At 34.2% G+C, this 25,402-nt stretch overlaps 1 protein-coding gene across 3 annotated transcripts in view; it reads right to left on the reverse strand.

The window, feature by feature from the left end:
- Top3alpha (topoisomerase 3-alpha) overlaps window positions 1-25,402 on the reverse strand; it is a 496,301-nt gene that overhangs the window by 99,328 nt on the left and 371,571 nt on the right. For all 3 annotated transcript variants that reach the window (XM_090411715.1, XM_090411714.1, XM_090411713.1), the window contains one exon: window positions 13,152-13,287. In XM_090411715.1, coding sequence (XP_090267841.1) covers window positions 13,152-13,287 — 136 coding nt within the window. The remainder of the gene's footprint in view (window positions 1-13,151; window positions 13,288-25,402) is intronic.

Here is a 25,402-nt window from a genome sequence, read left to right on the forward strand (position 1 = left end):
TTTTTTTTATTGATGTTATCTCTTCAAGGTCCAAGTTTGCACCGTACAGCAGTACAGATCATACATAGCATTTAACGATGCGTACTCTAAGTTCTAAATTTAAATTGTGGTTACACAATGTTGATTTCATCAGGAGAAAAAGTTTTCTTACCATTTTAATTCTAACTTTTATTTCCATTTCTGGATTGCATTCTTCATTTAACCAACATCCAACATATTTAAACTTTGTCACTCTTTCTATTTGTTTCCCATTTAAGTGCTGAATTAAGAATTGGTTTCTTGATTATGACCATGAATTTAGTTTTGGTGCTATTTATTTTTAATCCTATTTTTTCACTCTCTTTGTTCACTAGTTGCAAAAGATTTTGAAGATCCTGAATATTGTCAGCCAGGAGAGCTGTGTCATCAGCACAGCATATTGGATGTTACTATGATTTCACAATTTACATTAATCCCTTCCTCTCTTCCTTTTAAAATTTTTTGAAATATGATTTTTGAGTGATAACTAATATTTAAGGAATTGACAGCGTATACTAGAAATATAGATTAAATAAACTTTAATATATACTTAATCTTAAAGATTACAAAGGTAAGCTCAAGGCTTTATTATTAGATCGTTCCACTTACCTCCCCCATTGATTACAATCCCACCAACTCACAAATTAGAAAACTCCATAGGCTCCTTAAGAAGGTCACTTCTTGGCCTGTGGAGATTACCAACAGACTAAAACCCTATAACTCTAGACCCCCCCGCATATATGGGCTCCCAAAAATACACAAAGAAAATGTGCCATTACGTCCCATAGTGGATGGCATTGATTCCCCCACTTACAAACTAGCCAAGCATTTAGCCAAAGCGCTCTGACACTATACTGGCAATACACCATCACACAAAAAACTCAGCCCACTTCAAAGCCAGTATAGAAAACCTTACACTCCAACATAATGACATAATGGTCAGTTTTGATGTCTCCTCCCTATTCACGAATGTCCCCGTCAAAGAAACCTTAGAGCTAATCCAAGCTAAATTTCCTCCCGATATCTCAGCCCTATTTCAGTTTACAATGAACTCAGGCTATTTTGTTTGGCAGGAAAAATTCTACAAACAGATAGAGGGGACAGCCATGGGTTTACCACTTTCCCCACCCTTGGCCAACTTCTTCATGGAGATGTTTGAAGAGAAAGCCTTAAACTCAGCCCCACAAAAACCTACCATATGGCTTCGCTACGTTGATGATGTTTTCGCAATTTGGTCACATGGCCCGGATTCACTCCTCTCCTTCCTAACACACTTGAACAACCAACACCCTAGAATCAAATTCACCCTGGAAAAAGAGGAAAACAATAACCTCCCCTTCCTAGACACACTAGTCACCCGCCAACCTGATGGAACCTTGGTTTTCTCAGTTTATAAAAAACCCACCCATACAGGCAGATACATTCACCAACAATCCCACCACCCCCCCTCACAACAATATGGAGTGATTAAAACATTATTCAACAGGGCAAAAATAATCTGTTCTAATGATCAAGCCCTAACAACTGAACTAAATCACATCCGTGACACTTTCTCAGCCAACGGCTACCCCCTCCAAAAAATCCAAAAAATACTTAACCCAGTTATCCACAACCCACCACCCCCTCCCCTTCACAAAAAAGATTACTCTAAATCTATCACGATTCCCTACATCAGAGGCACCTTGGAAAAAATCAATAAAATCCTAAAAAAACATGACTTGACCACTTGTTACAGACCACATAGAAAACTGGCATCCCTTATCAGCTCCACCAAAGACCAACCACTTCCCCTAGACCTACCTGGTGTATACCAGGTCCCTTGCAGCTGTAAACTGTCCTACTTTGGCCAAACAGGCAGGACAGCAAATATCAGAATCTCAGAACACAAGGATTACATCCGATTTTACCAGTACAGCCACTCTGGGCTTGCAGACCACGCTCTGGATACTCGCCACAGAATAAGATGGAAGAAAACCACAGTAATACACCGCAGCAAGTTCAAGTATGAAAGACTATTCATGGAATCAGCCTTGGCCCTTAGGAACATGCCAAACCTCAACAAATTTGGATGCATGAAACTGTCCCAAATTTGGGAAACTTTTATCAGAAGAACTTCAGCCCAAAGGCCAAGAACTACCAATATAGCCCACCAGGGGGCACCATCAGGACTTTAGGAAACGCTAGCTTCCTAGCTTCAGTCTCATTTGCTGTTATTAGTACTTGTGTGCACGTGTCTTTTAGTAAGTTCCCAAGAAGATGGCAATGTGACGTTCGCCGAAATATCGGAAAGTATATATTAAAGTTTATTTAATCTATATTTCTAGTATACGCTGTCAATTCCTTAAATATTAGTTATCATGTATAACTAGCGTATAAGCCTCTCAACAAGGATTTTTGAGTATATGTTAATGTAATAATGTCATCAACTTGAACAGATGCCTTTTGGTTCCAATATAAGTTTTCAATGATCCCGATGTCCTTAACATCTAATCCAATTCTTTTTAATAGTGCAATTGTTTAGTATGGTGGACTTACTAACGTGAGTCGAACATACTAAAGTTTGGCTTTAGAAACTTATTGTTTCTAAAGTCAAACTGGGTATCACTGATGATGTCTTCACATTTTCTGTATATTCTTTTTTGAATTATTTTCAGAAACATTTTGAAAACATGACTCATTAGTTTGATCATTCTATAGTCATTACAAGTTTTTGGATTTGCTTTTTTAGGCAGCATGATGAAGATCTACTGTAACTAGTCTTGAGGGATTACGACTGTATTGTAGATCTTATTAAATAGCTTTACTAATATAGTAATGTTGTCACCTTCTAATAACTTTATTATTTCTGCTGGTATTTTATCAGGGCCTAAGGATTTACCATTTTTAGCTGAATTCAATGCACATTCTACCTCTGATCTTAGAATGCATGGACCTTCCATCTGTTCATAAGTATTTTCTGGGTTCTGTCTGTTATCAGTAAAGAATTCTTCTACATATTTAACACATTCTTGTATTTTGTCATCTTTTCAGATATTATTTCTTCCTTTTTGTTTCAAAGTTTATATAGTCGTTTTTTCTTAAATTTACCTGAGGTCTCTTTCAGCTTTTTGTTTAGATTAAAACTGTCATGATTTTCCTGTAGAATTTCTATTTCTTAACATTTTTCACTCATCCAGATTTCTTTTGTTTCTTGACTTTAATAATTTTCTGAACCTATTCATATTTTGTTGGACTATGATTTTTATATGATCTGCACTGATCCATGAGAGAAAGAATTTTGTCAGTTATCCAATCTTTCTTTTTCACTGCTCTATCATGACACAGGGTATTGGTACATTTCTCTATGAAGACAGATTTTAATTTGTTCCATGATTCATCGACCCTCATGACATCATCATTCTTGATAAGTGCTATCTCTTGATTCAGATCTTGACTCAATTTGTTTCTTATCTCTGGGTTTTTTAACTTTCCTAGATCAAACCTTTTTTGTTGATGTTTCTTAAGTATAGCTTTCAGCCTAAGTTTTAACTCTGTCACCAGTAGATTATGATCAGAAGCAATATCTGCACTAGGATAGGTTTTTGTACTCTTTATGGAACTTCGAAATTGTTGATTAATTAGCAAGTAATCAATTTTGTTTCTGACTATATTTGCATTATTATTCTGTGGTGATCGTCAAGTACATAGCCTTCTGGATGGTAGCTTAAACCGTGTGTTTCTCGTTGCCGATGTGAGGAGCTTAAGGATCTTTCTCAGACATAGCCAAGTCAGCCGGTCTTGGGTGTGGACAGCAGGGTTTTTCTCCCACAAACAGGCAAACCAGCTCCTTGACACACACACACGGATTACAGTCAGGAATAATTTAAGACCCAGCCATTGGCCTGATTCATCAGCTATGCGGGTCCCAAGCCCGAATAAAATGGGGGGGGGGGGGGGGTACTTCCCCATAAAGGGGGCCTCATGGCAGTTATATCATCATAGAATTTTTTTTAAAAAAAAAATTTCCTCTTCTTTCCCAGTCCATGTTAGTCAACTATATTTCCACTGCTACCTTTCCCAACTTTAGCATTGAAATCACCCATGATAATGTTAATATCACGTTTCTTTGTGTTTTTCATTAGTTCTTTTAATTGATCATAAAATTCTTCGATCTTGGTATCATTCTTGTCAGCAGTAGGGACATAGAGCTGTATAAGATTAATATCTAGTGGTTGACCTTTCAGTTTTAATAACATCATCCTATCTGAGTAGGGAATGAAGCTCAAAAGTGATTTATTGGAATCTTTGTTTAATATTATTCCAACTCCATTTTGATGGTTGTTTTCACTACTTCCACAGAGTGGTACATTATCATGTCATTAATTTGAGTTTTGCCTGATTCTGGCCACCTAACATCACTCATTCCTAAAATCCCAATTTCAAGTCTTTTCATTTTCTGGGTAGCATTTTTTTAGCTTACCTGCTTCACACAGGGTTCTGGCAGGTTCCTAGTTTTAGTGAACACACCATTTTGAGCCGGAGATTCTTCGCACCCCTGTCCTATTTAAGGGACACTGGGAACTCGGCAATTTTTGTAGATTTGCTTGCATTGGTGGTTAGTCTGGAGAGAGAGAGAGAGAGAGATAACAGAGCAGTAGTTTCTCCGTTTGCTTTCTGCTCTGCAGTATTACAGATTTACACAATAAACTGTATTGCCATCTGCAATTTTCTAATCACAAGCTTTACTGTCACTAATAGACTTCAACCTTGTTTCAGTACCGACAAAGCTGTTTCCCTTTGTCAGAGGATTGAATTCTTTAATTTTCCTTGTAACCCTAGGTAGAGGCCCTAACCAGGTACTGACAGCCGGAGCCAGCTGAGCCAGGGTTGTTTATAGAGGTCTGCTCCTCTGAAGATTCTTCCACACATTTCACCATTGGGATATGAATCTTCTTCTGCTGATTTGTCTGCTGTTCTTCACAGAGGTCCGTCAGCATCCTTGTAGGGGGTGTACTCTACAGAAGGTCCCAGGGAGCATAACAGGGACGTGGACTTGCCTCACTCCCCCTGAAAAGGATGCTGGCTATATGGATTGAGCATCAGAATCAGCAGAACATGCCTTTATCTTGGGTGATCGTATGAGAGAAGGCAAAGAATTTGCAAAAACATCTGACAAAAGATGAAAAGCAACCTACAACTTTTACTGCAAGGCTGCAGCTGCAGATAATGTTACCACTGAAGAATTTCATGATCTCTTTAAAAGATAGAAGAAAAAGGTTACACACTGAAACAGGTGTTTAATTTAGATGAAACTGGCCTGTTTTGGAAGCATGTGCCCAATCATACCTACATATCCATTGAAGAGAAGACAGCAACCGGGTTTAAAGATGCCAAAGACCACAGCACTACTTTTGGGAGGCAATGCTTTTAGCGACTACAAAATAAGACCTTTCATGATGTATCACTCAGAAAACCCATAGGCACTGATGGGATACCTTAGAAAAACTATTGCCAAGATAGCTCATCAGATTGAATTTGAAGAGATCAATGAAGAAAATTTGGAAGAGTTGCTTGAATCACATCAGGAGGATATGAGCAATGAGGATCTTTTGGTTATGGAAAAGAACATCAACAAGAAATAAGAGTCAAGTCCTGCAGAGGTTGAGCCTATGAAAATTCTCAAAACAAAGGTCATGACTGATCATATGAGGAATTCTAAAGTGAAAAGGGAGATTGAAAATGTCGTTAAATGCTACAAAGATATCTACAATCAGGAAAGTATGAGCCTTCAACTTCAGCATGCTAGCTAAAGATGTGGTTACAGTGTATTATTCTTGGAAAAAAATAATTATTTTATTAATTATTTTTATATGTACTGAATATTTTATTTACTTCTCTTATGCTTTAATATGTATGCAAAATATGCGTATTTTTGATTACATTAATCTTAAAAGATCAGAATCTTGCTCGTTTGGGAACCCAACCTCTATTAACCCATGTTATAAGCCTCCTGTTTTAGGCAATATATGTGACAATTCTTGAGAACACAACTCCCATGTATAATGGGAGTTACCTGCATATAGTGAAAATAATTTTTCACCCCTCTAAAATATACAATTGTTTTTTTTTTTTTATTTTAGTTATTTTTATTCATTCTGAAATTGAGATAAAATAACTCAGAATTTTATCTTACTCATAAAATTACAAGTATGAAGGAGTGCATGAAATTTTTATGTTTATTTGGGAGTGGGGAGGGGGATTAAAGATTGTCATCAAAGATAGGAATGGAGCATTACTAACAGAAGAGTTGGAAATCAAAAACCGATGGAAAGAATACTGTGAAGAACTGTACAGCAGTATTCTAAAGAAAATGTGGAGCCCTCTCACCAGGAAAATTTCGATTCGGAACCTCCTCCACTTAGGCATGAAGTTGAAACAGCAGTTAAGCAGCTTAACAGCAGTAAGGCCCCAGGTGCAGATAAAATCCCAGCAGAGTTAATTAAAGCCACAGAGGATGAAGTGATAAGATTGTTTCATAGATTGATTACAAGGAGGACATATGGGAGACAGGATTATGGCCTAGAGACTGGAAGAAGTTGGTTTTCATACCACTACATAAGAAAGGTGATATGAAGGCATGCAAAAACTATAAAACTACTAGTTTAATATCTCATGCAAGCAAAATTTTATTGAAGATCATGCTAAATAGGATTGAGGCCAAAGTTGAAGCAGAGATACACAAAGAACAAGCAGGTTTTAGGAAAGGTAAGGGCACCAGAGATCAGATCTTTTGCCTTAGACAGATTATAGAAAAATATAAAGAATTCAGACTCCCTCTGATAATGTATTTCTTAGACTACTCTAAAGCTTTTGACTGTGCTGAGCATGTGAAACTGTGGGAAGTAATGAAAAGAATGGGTTTTCCTCAACACGCTATCAGGTTGATTGCCAACTTGTACAGGGAGCAAGAAGCCACACTAAGAACAGGTGTTGGAGTGATTGACTGACTGGCTTCAAATTGGAAAAGGAGTTAAGTAAGGATGTTTACTTTCTCCTCACTTGTTTAGTATATATGCAGAGGACATCATCATTATTATTATTATTATTATTTCGGGCTACTCCAGGGAGTCCTTAGACTCATCGAGGGAGGCCCTAAACATCATGTCCACACAACTATTCGACATTCTCACAGTATCTATCATACCTTGCCTTGAACTCGCTCACTGTCATAGCACCTACAACAGACTCTGGCAGCTTATTCCACGCATTTACCACTCTAAAAGTAAAGAACCCAGCTCTAACATCCCTGCTAACCACACTCTTGCCCAGTTTCCATAGGTGTCCCCTAGTTCTCCCACCACCAGTCCTGATTTCAAAAATATCCTCTGTATTAATCCTATAGAATCCTTTTAGCAATTTGAATGTCTCAATCATATCTCCCCTTTTCCGCTTATCAACTAGTTTCTGCAACCCACAAATCTTCAACCTGTTCTCATATGGTTCATTCCATAGACCTGCTATCATCTTAGTCACTCGCCTCTGGATCCTCTCCACCTCCTCCCCATCAAGAAGGAACCGAGGTGACCAAATCTGGGCACAGTAGTCGAGATGAGGTCTTATCAGGGCTTGGTACAGAGGTACAATAACTTGCTTGTCTCTGCTCGTCAAGGCATTTTTCAACAACCAAGTGAGTTGATGAGCTGATTTAGCTACTTTCGCAATGTGCCCCCTAAACTTCATCTCCCTATCCACCAACACTCCCAAGTCCCTGGCCTCATCAATCTCTTGGAGTACAGTTCCACCAATGTGGTATACTGCTGCTAATCTTTTCACCCCAAAATGCATAACCTTACATTTTGTCACATTAAATTGACATCCATTCTCCTTAGCCCAGAACTCCAATCTATCTAAGTCATCCTGCAAGACTTTGACATTTTCTGCATTCACTATCGCCGTACCCAACTTTGCATCATCAGCGAACAAATGAACTGTTCCACTTAGATCCTTCCCTATATCGTTAATGAACAGATTAAACAGCAGGATTAAATTACATAAATTGGATGAGCTCAAGACAGGAATTAGGATAAGAGGTAGATTAATCAGTAATCTGAGGTATGCTGATAATAGAGTACTCCTTTGTAATAACATGGAAGAACTAGGACTAATTCTTGACAAAGTTAACAAGATCAGTAATAACAGAGAACTTCAACTCAATCCTAGCAAGATAAAGATTATGGTTCTCAAAGGAAATACAAACAGAGAAGCTCTTGAGAAACAAGTGTACCTTAATGGAGAAAGAATTGAGGAAGTCAGCAAGTTTGAGTACCTGGGATCCATTATTAATGTGAAGAATTGCTGTTCAGAAGAGTCAGAAGAAGATTAGGAATGGCTAAAACATTCTTTTCAGAGACCTGTCTAAAATCTGGAAGAATGGATCTATCTCCATGTGAACAAAGTTGAGGATTTTGAATGCAGTTGTTCTTCCAACAGCGACTTATGGATGCAAGACTTGGAACCTAAAGAAGTCAGATAAACAACGGATATCTGCTTTTGAGATGTGGTGTTACAGAAGGCTGATGAGAACATCATATACTGAAAGGCGTACAAATGAATGGGTGTTAGAAAGATCAGTAGACCTTTAAGGCTCCTTAAGGATATTGACAGAAGAAAGTTAAAATATTTTGGACATGTACAATTACTGTTCTGAGAAGGGAGACTTCTCAGAACAGTAATAGAAGGTAAAGTTCCTGGAAAAAGAGGAAGGGGGTAGACCATCAATGAGATGGATGGATGGTGTGTGTGTGTGTGTGTGTGTGTGTGTGTGTGTGTGTGTGTGTGTGTGTGTGTGTGTGTGTGTGTGTGTGGAGTGACTGATCTTCGGAGTTGAGACTGCCAGAAAAGCAAAGGCAAACAAAAGGACTACATGGTGAAGCCAGGTGTGGCATATCACCAAGCATCGGAGTGATATGGCATCTGTAGATGCATGCCCAGTGAACATATAGTATATAGGGTATTAAAGATGGTTAGAAACACTACTATGAAGAATCTTTGTTAAGAGATGAACATCAAGGTATCCATCTCTTCACTACAGGAACTGGTTGACATTCTGGTGGCGAAAGAGAACAGAAATACTTGTGTCCATTTATCAACATTTAATGAGCAGTCTACTCAGAAGAGTGGTTTTATAATCAGAGTCCAAGGTGAGACACTGTGGATTAAGATTTATAAAACATAAATGCCAGCAAAGGCTGGTCGATTGGTAGAGCCTCTGCTACTAATGGCTCATGCAACAAGTTAAGCAAGTTTGAGCATGGTTAGTAGTTGGAAGGGTTCAATCTTTCGATGCAGTTGGCACAACTCTCCCTCAATGAGTCTTTGGACTCCCTATAGGTGTCAAATAATAATAAAGAATAAATAAATATCCATATAATTTTTTTTATACAGTATGCTGAAAAAAAAAAAAAAAATACATAACCTAATAGAAGGAATGTTATTTCTGACAAACCAATATGACCAAAATAACTCTGGAATTCAAATATGAGGAAAAATGTTTCAATTTCCACTATTAATCTACTATTGCTACAAATCAGAACTGTTATATTACTGTCAGATCTTGTCATTATATAATTATCACCCAATTCCTGATATGTACCTTAAAAGGGTATACAGGATATGATAGTACTACATGAAAAACTTACATCATTACTAACTTCCTATCTACAGTTTTCCTCCAAATCAATCTGTTACTTGTCAAGACTCGAACATTATCAGATCTTATATTTCTATTTTATAAGGCACTTTTTACTGTATCAACATACCTATATCGTGGTCTTCCAATGTGTCTTTTTCCTGCCATCCTGGCAGAGAACATTTGTTTTGCTATTCTTTCCTTTCACATTCTGTTTAAGTGATCATACCACCTGAGATTAGCTCTGCTAACATATTCCTGGATGCTAACAAAGTTCTTTCCTAATATCCTCATATTTAATATGATATTGTCACTGATGCCATCTGTTAATGACTCTAATCTTTCACAGAATTCTATGGTCTTTGTTTTATTTCTAACCCAGCTCTCAGATCCATAAGCTAAAATTTTCCACTGTCTTGTATACAGCAAATTTAGTGTTTTAACTAATTTCTCTATTATTCCACATAAATTTATTCAGTTGATTTCCTCCATACCAGCTTTATTGATTCTGTTGTCTATTTCTATATTTAATTTATAATTTTCACTAAAAATTATGCCTAACCAGCTGAAATGTTTTACTTGCTCTATAGATTCTCCATTCAAAATGCAGTTGATATTTTCAATGCTTCTGCCTATTTTCATTGTCTTTGTCTTGTTATTGCTGACCTTCACACCAAATCTATTACAACAGTTATTCAATTCAGTCAGAGAATCTTGCAGATTTGTACTGGATTTATTTAGAAGTATAACATCATCCACATAAAGTAAAGAGCTGACATTAACATATCCAATTTTGATATTAGGTTTAATATCACTTTCCTTCTTAATGCGATCCATATAGATAACAGGGAGGATAATGTACATCCATGTCTCACATCAGATTTACATTAAACCATCTTCCTGTACTTCCTTCAATTCTAAATGCTGACTTACAACTCAAATAAATACTAAGTACTGATTGATATAATGCCCTATTGACACCATATAACTATAGTTTTTTGAATAGCTTCTCTCTTGGCACCTTGTCATATGCCTTTTTCCGGATCTACAAAACTTAAATACAGATCTTTGTTATAATTCCATGATTTCTCAACTATTTCTCGTAAAGTAAAGATCTGATCCTGACAGCCTCTGTTTGGCCTAAATCCAGCTTGTTCTTCACCAAGCTTCCCTTCCATAATCTTCTCAATGATTTCTCAAGTATATTTGCATAAATCTTACCAGGAACACTCGGTAAGGAAATACCTCTAATTCTCACATTCAGTTTTATTTCCCTTTTTATACATGGGTACTATGAAAGCTCTAATCCAAATATCTGGAATTCATCTCACTGTCCAGGCCTTCTGACCTATGCAGTGCAGCCACTGTAAGACTTTTATACCTCCACTCTATTCTAGTTGGCTTTCCACATTTTAGTCATTTGATGGCTTTTTCTATTGCAAGTATGGATATGTATTCCTGAGTGCATGCCTGTCGAGTGTTTTTTACGACTGCACTGTCATCACTGCTTGTTTTAATTCCCTTTGGAAACCATGGGACCAGATACATGCATGATAATCCAGGTAAGATTGTATCAAGACATTATATAGCAATTTTTCAAAGCATTTACTCCAATACATCAAGGATATATTTTACACCAGTTTTCATGTCACCTTTATCATCTCTAATTCCTTTTACAGCACTCTTTCCTCCATTTCTGAGCTTTTTCAACAGCTTACAGAATATTTTTTGTCACCTTGATATTTATTTTCTATGTTCTTACCAAAGTCTTCCCATGACTTTCGTTTAATAGTTTTACAAAGTGTTAGCTTTCTTACATTTGTCTCTGTATTCTCTAAGAGCACAAGCTGACTTATTTGCCAGGAACTTTTGATATGCTTTCTTCTTTTTCTGTCCACCATGGAGTTCTGATTTTTATATCCTTGCAGACAACCTCACCACATGCCTCTCTGGCTGCATCAATTAATGTTTACTCTTCAGGGTTTGCCACTGAACCTCCAAGGTTTGGTTCCTGTTCTCAAACTCTTTCATTTCTTCTTGAATAATGCTTGTGTATTTTAGTCTACAGTTCACATCTCCCAGCTGCTCAACTTTAAAACTTTAAAACTCAAAAAAAATTTCACTTTAAAACTTTCTTACATGTTCTTATTTTCAATATGAAATTCAATTTTATCCTGCTCAAGACTAAATGGTGATCCCTTCCAATTTCAAATCTGCTGTACACCCTAGCATCCTGCACCAGTGAGAAAACATTACTTACTATCAACAATGACGTAAGTCAATGAGACTTTTCTTATTCCTTGCCTCTTCTCTTCATATGAATTTGTGCACAGTTTTATGTTGGAACATTGTGATAGTAATAACCAGTCCATGTCCTGAGCAGAAATCCAACAGGTATTTGCCATTATAATTAACTTTGCTCTTTTCTCAAAATTTTCCCAAAATATTTTTGTATGTTTGACAATCATTTTCTACTCTGCTATTTAGATCCCCAACAAGGACCAACTTTTTCTTTTTCATTGCTTCAGTTGCCTTCTCTATAGCCTCAAAAAATTCCTCCACTTCTACCTTAGTAGAACCTTCTGTGGGACCATAGCACAAGTAAGTCTCATTGTCCAGTTCTCCATTCTGATATTTGCCCACATCACTCTACTTGATATTGCTTGTCATTCAAAAAGATTAGCCTCGTATTTTGTGTTTAATACTACAGGTACACCTTCTTTTCCCTGATTGTCATTGCCTCAATATAACATTTTGTATTTATTGCTCAGAAAAATATCCCCAGATTTGTTTTTTTTTGTTTCAGTCACCCCTATTATGTAGATCTTGTACTTATCCAATTCCTCAGCTAGCTCCATTTCTTTGCCATTCAGGCTTCTTATGTTGATAGTACTGATCTTGAATCTGGTTATGCTGAGTTGGAGTGTGTTTCAGGAGTTTTTCCAGCAGCTGACTTTTCACTGTTCACCCTGGTTCCTTGGTGAAAACAACAGGGGCCTTGTTTAACTGGGTAACACCCCAGCCCACATGAAATTCTGTTATGCTGTACCATCGTTTTATATTTTGGCCGATATTATTTAAGCCAATAAGAATACAATTTGGTTTATTAAATTCCAAATTGCCAGCCCACTCTTGTTTGTTCAGTATCCAGGTAGATACCTAATATGGTGCACCATGAGAAGGTGAGGATTGGCCATTATGTCACGCCCTGGTCAGTTCTCCACATTCCTTTAAAGGCTATGTGGAGATCTCTCAGTTTTACAGCTTTGACCCTTAAGCACCCCTGTTCTTAATCACTGTCAGATCTTGTGTATATATATATATATTTAAAAATATGATCCTTCTGAAGAAACACTGTTTATTTGCTTCTCATCATAAAACAATTCCAGTATATTTACAGGTGTTTTAATGATTATTCAATGGATGTTGCAAAAGTTGCACAGATTATTTCAAGATAGTTTATTACCTGAGAGGAGTCTTGGGAACTGAACTGGATGATGGGGAAAGAAATGACCTGTAACCATTATCTGAAGAATAAGGGTTGACTTTAGGTGAGGAAGATAAAGATTCACAACTTGTAAACTGTGGCATAATCCAGTGTGCTAAAAAAAAGTATAAAAACAAAAACAGTTCAAACCAAATTAAAAATTGACATGGGGGGAAAAAGTCAGTGAAAAATTAAAATAAAATTTCCTTCAATAACCATTACATTAAAGCTACCATTTTTTTCATGTGCATTATGAGAAAAGTTTTACAAATCATATGAACTCAGTATAATTAGGTTCTACAAATCTGTCTCTAATCTAGTACTTTGAAAAATCAGTAAAAAAAATATATATATATATAATTTTTTTCCCCAAAAACATTGAGAACAAAGTGAACAGCAATTTTTTTTTTTAATTTAAATTTTTCTGTCAAGCTTTTTTTTCATGTGAAGAAACCTAGGACCTCATCTGCACAGGCAAGACCCAAAACGTAATGACCACCTACCCAGAGTTCTATCTCAGCATTAACTACACTTGACTGTGGAAGGTGTCTCGGTATTCTGGATCAACTAGATAGAATAATGTTCCAGAGGTCAGTAACCGAGCAAGATATAGCATCATATGAAATAGATGCAAGTGGCTATCTCGGTCAAAGAAGGACCAACATACTACTAGGAACATGGTCATCATGTTTATGCTCTTGAGTGTGTCTAATGGTACTGACTGGCAAATTCTATATGCCACATTTCTTTGGTTGTTCCAAAGAACAGAAGTAGAATGAATGTATGAAGAAGACATAAAAAAATTGATCTGTGAGTTTGGAGTTAAATTTTGAAAAATATTCCAATAATATGAAATAATGAAACTGGCTGAAAAACAAAGTTGTGAAGTTTATTATAGTTGCTCATCCATGACCTTTTCAGTTGAAATAAACTGAAACTTTACTGTCTTCCAGTTAAAAGAGAATTGGGGTCCAGACAAGTTCCGTTTTGTGAATCATGATTTTTATTTAAGATTTTCAGGCTGAAGAGTAATCTGAAGCTGTTGATATAGTGCTAATTATTTCTTCAATGAAGTTTTCTGAGACTTTCATATAGAAAGTAAATTTATTATAAAGTGGTTAAAGGAACATGAACTATTTAACCTCAACAGGTTTACTACAGGTCTTACTACGTGTAGTTCACGTCAAAAACTCCAGCTTCCTACTCTGGCTATAACAAATCATATGACATATGCAAATCAGTCATCAGCAGATCCAAATCCGAGTTCTGGCATCACTCTTTTCATCAAACTCCTACATAAACATTTCTTTCTTTAAAGGTTACATGGTGGTCAGAATTCATAGTGAAGAATTTATGGAGACACAACACACATGTTAGAATAATCATTTTACTTAACATTAAGCAAGTAACAATTGAATTGACATTTCAACCTCTGTATTGAGGTCATCAACAGGAAAACATATACATGTATAATATACAAGCTACATCATGCTGCACTATACAAAAATAAAATGAATCTAAATGTTTGTTAATCATTTACAACCTGAGACAGAAGAAAATCTCAATAAAAGAATTGTAGAAATTGTTTAATGCAGTTCGTTTTTTTTTTTTTTTCTCTCTTAGCAGAGGTCAGGCTAGAAAATGATTAACAAACATTTAGATTCATAAAATGAGCATGTATTTTCTTGACCATAAATAACTATTTGGGAACATTGATCAATGTTCTCAAATAATTATTTATAAGCATTTAGATTCATTTTACTTTTATAGATTCATTTTATTTGTATAGTTATATAGCTTGGATACTGTACATATGTATGTTTTCCTGATGATGACCTCAATACAAAGGTATCTCTCCACTTGTTCTCAAACATTATGTCCCAGAGCTAACACTTGACCTGCATCATCTCTATAATTTCTTATACATATCTGGGTACTTATCCCAATGAATGGAAGCAATCTCATATCCAAAGTCATAATAGCCATCTCTTTACTACTTAAAGGACACCCATTAATCAGCAACCATCAGTACAGATTTCGGCATTCAAGATCCACAGTTGATCAGCTTACATCACCCAATCACTGGACATGTACAATGGAAAGGGTCAAAGAAACTCGTGCTATCGCCCTTGACATTTCCAAAACTTTCAACCATGTATGGTATCAGGGCTTACTAAACAAACTGCCATCCTTTGGTCTCCCTGCCACCCTATGTAATTAGGTAGCGAGCTTTCTCTCTAGTCATTCTCTGTGAGTCATGGTAGACCTCTTTCTCTTCAAATTTCACCACCAATCCTGGATTGCTTCAAGGGTCTGTCTTATCATCTACTCTCTCCTGTACATAAATGACCTACTCACAATAACCACTAATCCTACCCACAGTTTTGCAGATGATAGTACTCTCCACTCATCCTGGTCATTTAACAAACCATGCAGTACTCTGACATCCCGAGCTACAAGAGCATCTACAACAAGTCAATGTTTAAGTGCCTTAAACATTGATCTACATGCTATCCTCCAATGGGGATAGCATAAAAGAGATCCCAGACAACCTATCCTTACCCACAGCAATACACACGCCCCACTGAAAAAGATCAGATCTCGTTGCTTGGACTAACATTTACCTCCAGTCTTTCATGGCATAAATACATCACATCAATACCCTCCTCAGCATCCAAGAAGGTTGGTATTCTCTTTCATTAAAGAGCCTATTTTATACCCAACCAACTCTTAACTAATATGAATCCAAAATCCACCCATGTTTAGAATACCGCTCACATTTGGGGTGGTGTACCTAAAACTTGCCTTAAAATTCAATGCCATCCAGTGGCAAGCAATCAGGCTCATAGATGATCCCTCTCTTACAGATTCACTTCAACCTCTATCTCACAGGGGCAGTGTTTCAGCACTAAGTTTATTCAACAGGTACTTCCATGGTCATTTTGTGCAAAAACACATCAAACCTGCTCCTATTCTTCCTCTTTTATTCTATGCACCTCTGTTCCCTGGAATGGCCCTCTTCATGAACCATTCTCAAACAACTAAATCTGCAAGTTTTCAGAAAACTTCTATCTCAGTCCTCATCTGCAACCCATACAAGGCATTAATGGCTTATAGGTCCCTCAACCTCCCATATGTGGGATCAATAAAAAGGGTAAAAGCAGTTTTTGTGTTAATTTTCTTCCTGTGTGAATTCAATAGTGTGAAGATTCTACCAGAAACAAGATACTAAAATTCCAGACTTTTGTCCATGACGGATCAAACTGTTAGATTATATAACTGAAAGTGGCAAAGACTGTAAATCAGTTCCTAAATTCCCATAGGGTTAGTGTCATGAATCAAGGTTACATTATTGAAAATAGTTTTAACTATATAATATCATACCAAAGTGGCACTTAAATCAAATAATAAACATATTTACTCAATCATGCAAAGAGTGAAAATGTTACAGAATTTAGTGTTTAGAATTTCTTAAAATAAAAATCTACATGTGGTATTCTTCTGAACTAAGGAGTCTTTTTTTTCTCCTCCCTTTTATTGATAAATTTACTACAGCATTGAAAGCACTCCTAGCCATGGGCAAAGGTATTCAGGCTCCACTTTATTCAAAATTAGATCATTGGTTACCACAGCTTCTTCGTTCCCTTGGAAAGCAGATACATGCATGATAATCCAGGCAAGATTATATCAAGACCTTATAAAGAGGTAAAATGACATTCGCATCCTTAGATGTCAATATTCATTTCAAAATTGCAATTATCCTCTGGTTGCATCTGCGATCTTTGCTATATGATCCCTGAACTACTTTTTTCTATCTATCCAACCTCCAAGATCAATATAGCCTTTTTCTTCCTCTTCATTTTTCTTTTTCTACAATGAACCAGTGTAGTATGCCATTGGAAATCTCATCACAAAACATAACTTTACATTTACTAATAATGAACTGATATCCACTTTCAATTGTCCACAATTCAATTCTACAAGTGCTGCAGGTAAGTCCCATTCCTGATTACCCTACATATTTTTACATCATCAATAAACAGCTGTATGCTTCCTATCAGATCCTTCCCAATGTCAGTAATGTAAACATTATTAAACAGTGGACCAAAGAGTAATCCATCCATAGGGTACACCAGTAGTTTTATCCCCATACACTAATTTTTAATGTCAAGTCAGCCATTCTTTTATCCAAGGTAACAGTTTATAATCGTAACCAGTATCCTGCAACTTACAAACAGATATCCTTCTCTAACTCAAAACCACATTATAAAATGTAAGCAAGTTACTTAAACTAATCAGAAATGTAATTAGAAATGATGAAATTAGCACGGGAATTTTAACAAAAAGATATAACCACATGTCCCATCCCCAGCAACTAAAGGAAATTGTAACTAGGAAAATTAAAGTTTCCGCAAAATTATAATTGTTGTTTCAACGTATAGCAGGGTGACCATGATTTCTTGGCCTTTCTGCAAGAAGCGTATCAATATGCTGCTTGAAAATTTTCATAGAGCATCTATGAAAATTTTCAAAAGCTGTAAACACAGTCAATATTTACTATGATATTTATGTATGGAAAGACAACTATGTGAAACTTATGAGTTTCTGGTTAAATGTTATAAAACCACATCTTCAATGCAAAACATCTAAAACAGATATATCCTAACCTCTGGTCTGAAAGTTTGAATGTAATCCTCCATGAACTGTTCATCTGAATATAACAATAGATGAACATAATTTAAAAATCTTTATAAGATGTAATTTTTTCAAATTTTTCTATTTCTTTAACCCTGATTTCCTGTTTTATTATTTTCTCAGAAAATCTTTTTAACAAACTACATCAAACACATTCACTAACTCCAAAACATACCCACATGTATGTCTTTATCAGTATTTTTAACTTAATTCTCTCCTGTCAACTGCACCATTTGCCCTCAAGGATACTCAGGGGATAAGGACACATAATAATTCCTAACCCTGAGGTATATCAGAAATAGGAGTAAACAGCAATGGAACATGATTCAAAAAAACTTATGTTTTTTTTCAAACTCTGAATTAATATACATTTTATTATTATAGCAGTCTGGTTTTGCAAGTAGTTAGCATATCTGCTCTCCAGCCAAGAGGATGTGGGTTCAAATCCCACTAGAAACATGGGCGTTGTGATTGTCTTACTAACTCTGTGTGGAAAAGGAATCTGTGACCCTACCACTTCATCTAGCAGATGGTTTCACTCTCCAAACCTTATGAGGTATAAGAGTGTCATACGTCAGTGTCCGGTGATGTCAAATGTGAATAATTAATTGCATACTCCAATTCCAAAATACACTCAAGTGTATGCTCTATAGCAGGAGTTGGCATTCCATGCACCCGCAGTGAATTTTTAGTGCACCCTCAGAGAAATTATTGTAAACTGCTTTATTTGTGCCTATTAAGATGAGATACCACTGATCATAAGTAGTTTGAGTTGTTGATGTCATTTAGTTATCAAAATGCGACCGCTCTCACTACCCTTCACACCACTTCTAAACGTTGTTAGAACCCTTTGTATTTTAGTAAGTGTGTTTGTTGAATCACTCCTGCTATCGATGCAAATACTTTGTTTACAAAATATGTTTTACCCTTTATAATGGATAAACATGAAAGGAAAATAATGTACTGTTTTAATGACGATTGGGAGGAAGAGTATTGCTTTATCAATCTTAATGGCAAATGCATTTGTTTATTATGCAATAATAGTGTGGCTATTTCTAAAAAAAGTAATATAGGAAGATATTTCAAAACCATTCATGCCAATTTTAATTTTGACTATCCAGTGAAATCTGAAATAAGAAAAAAAAAGATTTTATCTTTGAAATCATCCATTACTAAACAGCAAAGTTTTTTTTAATAAACTGCTGCAACAGTCAAAAGCAGAAACAGTCACATCTTTTAAAATTTTGCATTTGCTAGCTAAGAAGAAAAAACCATTTACGGATGGAGATTTAATTAAAGAAGCTATGTTAGAAGCTGCAGATTCACTTTTTGAAGATTTCAAAAATAAAACCGAAATAGTTTTAGCTATAAATACGTTGCAGTTATCAGCAAAAACTGTAACGAGAAGAATTGAATCAATTGCAGTTTATTTAGAAACAGAATTAGGAAATGATATGGAAAAATGTTTTTCTTTTCGCTATAGCTAGATGAATCGATACACATAACAGATACATCACAATTAGCAATTTCAGTGAAAATGGTATTTGATGAGTTTTCTACAAAAGAAGAATTTCTTAAAATTCTTCCATTGAAGGGACACACTAGAGGAGAGGATATATTTTCCGTTTTTAAAGATTTTGTACTATATAAAAAAATTACCAATTCACAAATTAATTTCAATTACTAATGACGGTGCATGAGCAATGACTGGTAAGGAAAATGGATTAATTGGCTTGTGCAGACAGGACCCTTTATTTCCTAAATTTATTGCATATCATTGTCTTATTCATCAGGAAATGTTATATGCTAAAACTGTCAATTATAAACATGTAATGTCAATTGTAACAAAAATTATTAATTCGATAAAATCAAAAGCAACTCAACACGGGTTATTTAAATTACTTTTGAAAGATGAAAACATTGAAAATGATGCCCTACTATTACATACTGAAGTGAAGTGGTTGAGTAGAGGTAAAATACTTGAGCATTTTATTATTTTTTTGCTGCAAATAAAAGAATTTATTACATCAAAAGGCGATTTTTACGAAGAATTAGAAAATAAAAATTGGTTAATAGATCTTGGATTACTAACAGATATAATGGCAAAATTTAATGATTTAATGATCTACAATTATAAGGAAAAAATTCCTATATTGCTGATATGATCAGTGCAGTCAATGCTTTCAAGTGTAAGTTGGAACTACTGAAATCCCATCTGATGAAAAATTCATTGTCACATTTTCCAAATGTAAAACATTTGAAAATGTGACAATGAAATATCAATGAAAGTTTGAATAATGAAACATTTAGCACTACATCATATATAAAAATCATAGACACCCTATTAGAAGAGTTTTCTTCCCGCTTTCAAGATTTTGCAATTTTAGAACCTGTTGTTAGATTTTTCCTAAATCCATTTAATGTTACTGAAGATGATATACCTGCTAAAATTTCCAATTACTTTGAGCTAAGTAATACAAAAAAATTGGAAATGGAAATAATTAATTTACAAAACAACATAATTTTAAAAGCACATCATGATGACAAAATGTTCTGGAAGTTAGTAGATAGAAATACTTTTCCTATTCTGAGAAAATGCTCACTAAAAATTTATTCATATTGTGCAACTACATACAACTGCGAGACCCTGTTTACAAATATGGCATATTTGAAATCAAAATATCGATCTCAACTTAGACTCACATTTGGATAATTTAATCTCCAAAATGGCAAGGACGTCTATAGACGTCCAGCTAAATCTGAATATGATTCAGTTCACCTGTTGAAAGAACATGGATAAGAAGTGTAATTTAGCCGTGATGCCATTTAGAACGTGTGATAAACCCTCACACCGAAGAGAACACTTAATCGAATTATCTCACGTTCATAGCTGTGTCTCAGTTGCCTATAACAAGAAACGCAGTTCTTTGTTCTATGCTGGGCAAATGGATCTTAGTTATATTGGATAGACTAAAAATACAGAAATTATTTATATTTTTGTTTTCTCTTTTTATTGTACAATACAATAAAAAGAGAACATTTTTTGCACTAATTTTTTTCTAATTGGTTACTCGACAAAACATTTTCTTTGTTCTTGAAGAAATTAACTCCTGATAATTATTTGAAATATTATTTAAAAAAAAAAGAAAAGAAAACCAAATGCCAACATTCCAGATTATATTATTTTTATTTTTGTTCAAAATCATCGAAATTGAATAATACTTCACAGATTTCCTTTAGGACACGCTTGATCGACTTTGCTTTATAGAGAATAACATGAAATTCTTTAATCATATCACTAAAGTTTTTTCTTTATATAGTAATCTACTATTCTTTGCACTTTCACTTTCTTGGTTTCCCTGTATAATTGGTCATTACAAAATGAAATTAATAGTTATGATTTAAATTTATATGTATATATTTTCTGCATAATTCAAATATTATGCTCCAATTTTTAAAGTAAACGATACTTTTGCTTATATTCTATCATTCAAAATATGTATATGCACATGTATCAAATGTGAAATTTCATTTACAATAGAAATTTTACAATAGAAATGAACTTTATTTCGCCTTTGATAGTTTAACCCCCCCCCCACCCTGCTGCATCACTATCACACACCCAAAAATTGTTATGAAACATAGGTACAGTTTTTATTTAATTCGTTATTTTTCTCTAGTAATTGTTCCACATAACAATAATTTTTCTATACAGAAACTAGGTGGTGATTATTATAAATTAGCAAATTATAAATCAGAAAATATACATATTATTTCCTGATTATTATAAATCAGGAAATTATGTGATATTGGGTAATAGGGAAAATTAATATTTAAAATCAATTAAAATCAATCAGATGTTATAATGGCAAAAATAGTAAGAAAAAATCATTTGCACTTTCTTTTCAAAACACAAAGAAAGAGCACTATAAATTCACCTGATGAAAAAGAAAATACTACATATTTTTATTCTGCTAAATGATTTTTTTTTCCTTGTAGTACAAAGAAGAAATCACTGCATATAACATGGGAGAATGCAAGAGGGAAAAAATCTATAAATTGATTACATTATAACTAATAGAGAAATCATGTCAGAAAAAATTATGTAAGAGTTCTAACATCAGCAGATATAACGACATTTTCTTCTAGTTTAGATATGTGGCATTGTTGAAGTAGCTAAACCTTTACTACTATTTTACACTAAAATGAATGGGCATGTTCCCTAAGTGATTTACATTTGTAACAGTTTGTTTGCAAATGATTTATAAAATAAATTCTCTGAAATATCTGCTGAATGAATAGGTCTATAATTCCCCCCCCCAATAAAAAAGGTTATGTTGCTCATTTTCTTTTAAAATAATTCAAGTCCTCTTTTTCAAGATAATTGTATCAAATAATTTATAATTTTCGATAATAAAAGTGAAACTGATCATTATAAATTAAGAAATTATTTTGGCATAAATAATGTATCAGTATTTAAAAGAAATGTCACTATTTCTGTGTTAGGACATCTGCTAATCAACAAGACATTCTTGATGTATTCTGCACTACAGCTTGAGGTACTTTAGTGTGACTAATGGAGAAGTGTTCCCTCTTTTCTTTCTCAAAAACAGTGAGAGTAATCTAAGCTTTTAGATTTTCCTCCAGCTAAGAGGATTATTATCAAGTATTTCTAAGACATAGTTTATTTCAGAAATAGCAGCAGCAGTATAAGTAATAATATTTAGATTTTTTAAGAAAAAAAAACAAAAATAATATTACTGAATTAAAATAATACTAAAAATAATAATACAAGGTGAAAATATAGAATAGTGTTTCTAAAATTTCAAATAATTTCAGCAGACAGTAGAACAGCTGATTTTAGATTGCAAAGAAATAGCACAGAATGAGAAGCTTCATGGTACAACTATATTATTGCCTTATTTCTTTTGTCAAAATGAAGTAATAGATTTTGAATACTGTCTGGAAAAGCTTTCAAATCTGTAAAAATTTAGAGTAGTTATTTAATTGTTTTCCATGAGAGGATGGGGGGGAGGAAGCATTAGAAAATCTTCAAAATGAGCAAAAATTTTGAATCATCCGTAACATGATATCTTTCATACTATGTTTTCAACATACTGGATATAAATTTTTGATACTAAAAAGACTCACAATCAGAAACTGAGTAATGCAGTTTAACATCATTTGTTATTCATAAAAACAACACAAAAAAAATTCATTTCTAAAACTGAAATACAATAATCCATATAATGATATTTTGCTACAAAAGAAAGCAAAAGATCATATTTATTTCAATAAATGTTATTTAAAAATATAAATATTTGACATATTTTCAATACAAACAAACATTTGAAAATCCACAAAAAAAAATGCTTCTGTATTGTCATTAAAGTGAAGAAACATAAAGTTGTCTTGTTCTGTTGCACTGATTTGAAGAATAAAAGACAGCAATTTTACTATTACTAAATAGATTCATTGCAAAGGATAATCGGTGGTCATTTCAGGAATAACTACTTTCGTACATATGAAATTTGTTTCAATTTTTGGGAAGAGACACAATAAATCAACTGTGAAGCAAAAAAAAATGTCAAATATATTAGAACAGCAAAGAAAATTCCAAGTAATACACTACTCTTAAAGACAGATGACACAAAGGTCGCTAACCAACAGTTAATCCACTAATGGCTCTAAAATAGCTGTAAAGGGATTAACAGCAGAGGGAGGTAATGACATGATAAAAGGTAGAATGCCGATGAAGTTTTGATCCATGAAAAAAGCTCCAGTGGTCTGGCCTTCATTGGTGGTGTGTGTGTGGGGGGGGGGGTTAAGAGCAGGTACTTCAAACTATATGTTTGATTATAAAAAATTAGCAGATGATGTACAAGGCCAGGTTTCTCATTTAATCCTATTGGATTTATATTTTTTGTATTCATTTATTATTTTCTTTTTTATGGTATTTTATATTCATTCATATATGACAAAAATATGTTGTAAAAGTGAGTTAAATAAAATAATGTTAAAATTTGAAATCCCATTTTTACTTAAAAACAACTAATCATATAATCTCTAAGCCTGAAATGAAAGAAAAAATGCCTGGGTCATGAGCTCTCCGTAATTTTCAACTATAGCCCCCCCCCCCCCCCCCCGCGGCTTCAGTGCCCACTTGGGGGGGGGGGGGGGGCTATAGTGGGATCAGAAGCATTTGGGGGCGTTCAGACAGTCTAGGGGGTCAGTGGCTCTTTATAGAAGAAATTAATAATATATATTTAAAAATTAATTATTTTTTGCGATTTGATAATCATTTAAAATTTAAATACTGCATTTTAATTTGTCTTATGCCCGTCTTACATGATCAATTTTTTTATCAATTTTCTACTTCAATTATTTAATCATTTGAAAATTTACCATGTCAGATATAAATAGATGTCAATTTTCTATGTCAATGAGAAAATAGAGCATGTATATATGTGTGTATAATAAGTTATGTTTACAGTAGCAAATATATTCGTTATATATTTCATTTCAAAATATATATAAAATATATAAAACCACTTTTCTAATTGATTTGTACAAAAATAAACCGAATTTTATATAATTTAATATTACAAGTAAAAATAATAATGGCAAGAAAGAAATAAAATTGTAAATTTTTGTTAGCCAAGTTAGTACTAACTTATATTGCTAACTAGAGGGAAAAAACAAAGCAAACATTATTATTCGAAACTTATTATACTGTTTTCTGTGGTTATGTTTTGTAGGTTTGTTGTTTATATCTTGTGTAATTATTTTATTTATTAATTATTATTTATAATTATTCGGATAATGTCGTGGTCGGACGAACAAAATGCGCTTGCGTGCAAAATAAAAAATTGAACACGTCATACAGAATATTTTAACTTCTATTTTTTACATACTTAAAAAATTTATTCAGTCTATCCACGCAGCAGACAAGTCTTTACTAGTAGTATGTCGGTCAACTATTAAATAGGTAATTCACTCAATTCAGCATGTTTTGACAGGAATATGGGTGCTTGCAGTGACTTGTTCAAAGCACGTGTACGATGGTATCACAAACAATGCATGCAAGTTGATTCAGACTAGATTTCAAATCTATAAATACCAGTGGTTTAGGAATAAGTTTCATTATTTTTTGTGTGCTTTGCCAACAATCATCAGTCAAAAGTGTGATAGATAAGTGGAGTCATACAAAGTGTAAATTAAATCTTTTATTTTATGAATATTTTTGCAAATTTTATTACTTCATTATGTCTGAATATAAGAAGAAATGTGGACAGTACAGTATTGAGTATTTGACATATGGTTTTATTCAGTCTCCTACGAACCAATTATTACCCATGGGCTTGATTCCAAGAAGTGTTTTCAAATGAAGCAATGAAGCCTTCTAGGCTACAAAAGCATTTGACTAAAATGCATGCTGACAAAAAGGATAAAGATTTGTCCTATTTTCTAGTACTAGAAGAAAAATATTTTAAACGTCTAACTATATCAAAAATTTTTACGTCATCCACTAAACA

This window comes from Typopeltis vanoorti, chromosome 21, assembly GCF_054136105.1.
Source record: "Typopeltis vanoorti isolate ZY-2024b chromosome 21, IOZ_Tvanoo_1.0, whole genome shotgun sequence".
Lineage (NCBI taxonomy): Eukaryota > Metazoa > Arthropoda > Arachnida > Uropygi > Thelyphonidae > Typopeltis > Typopeltis vanoorti.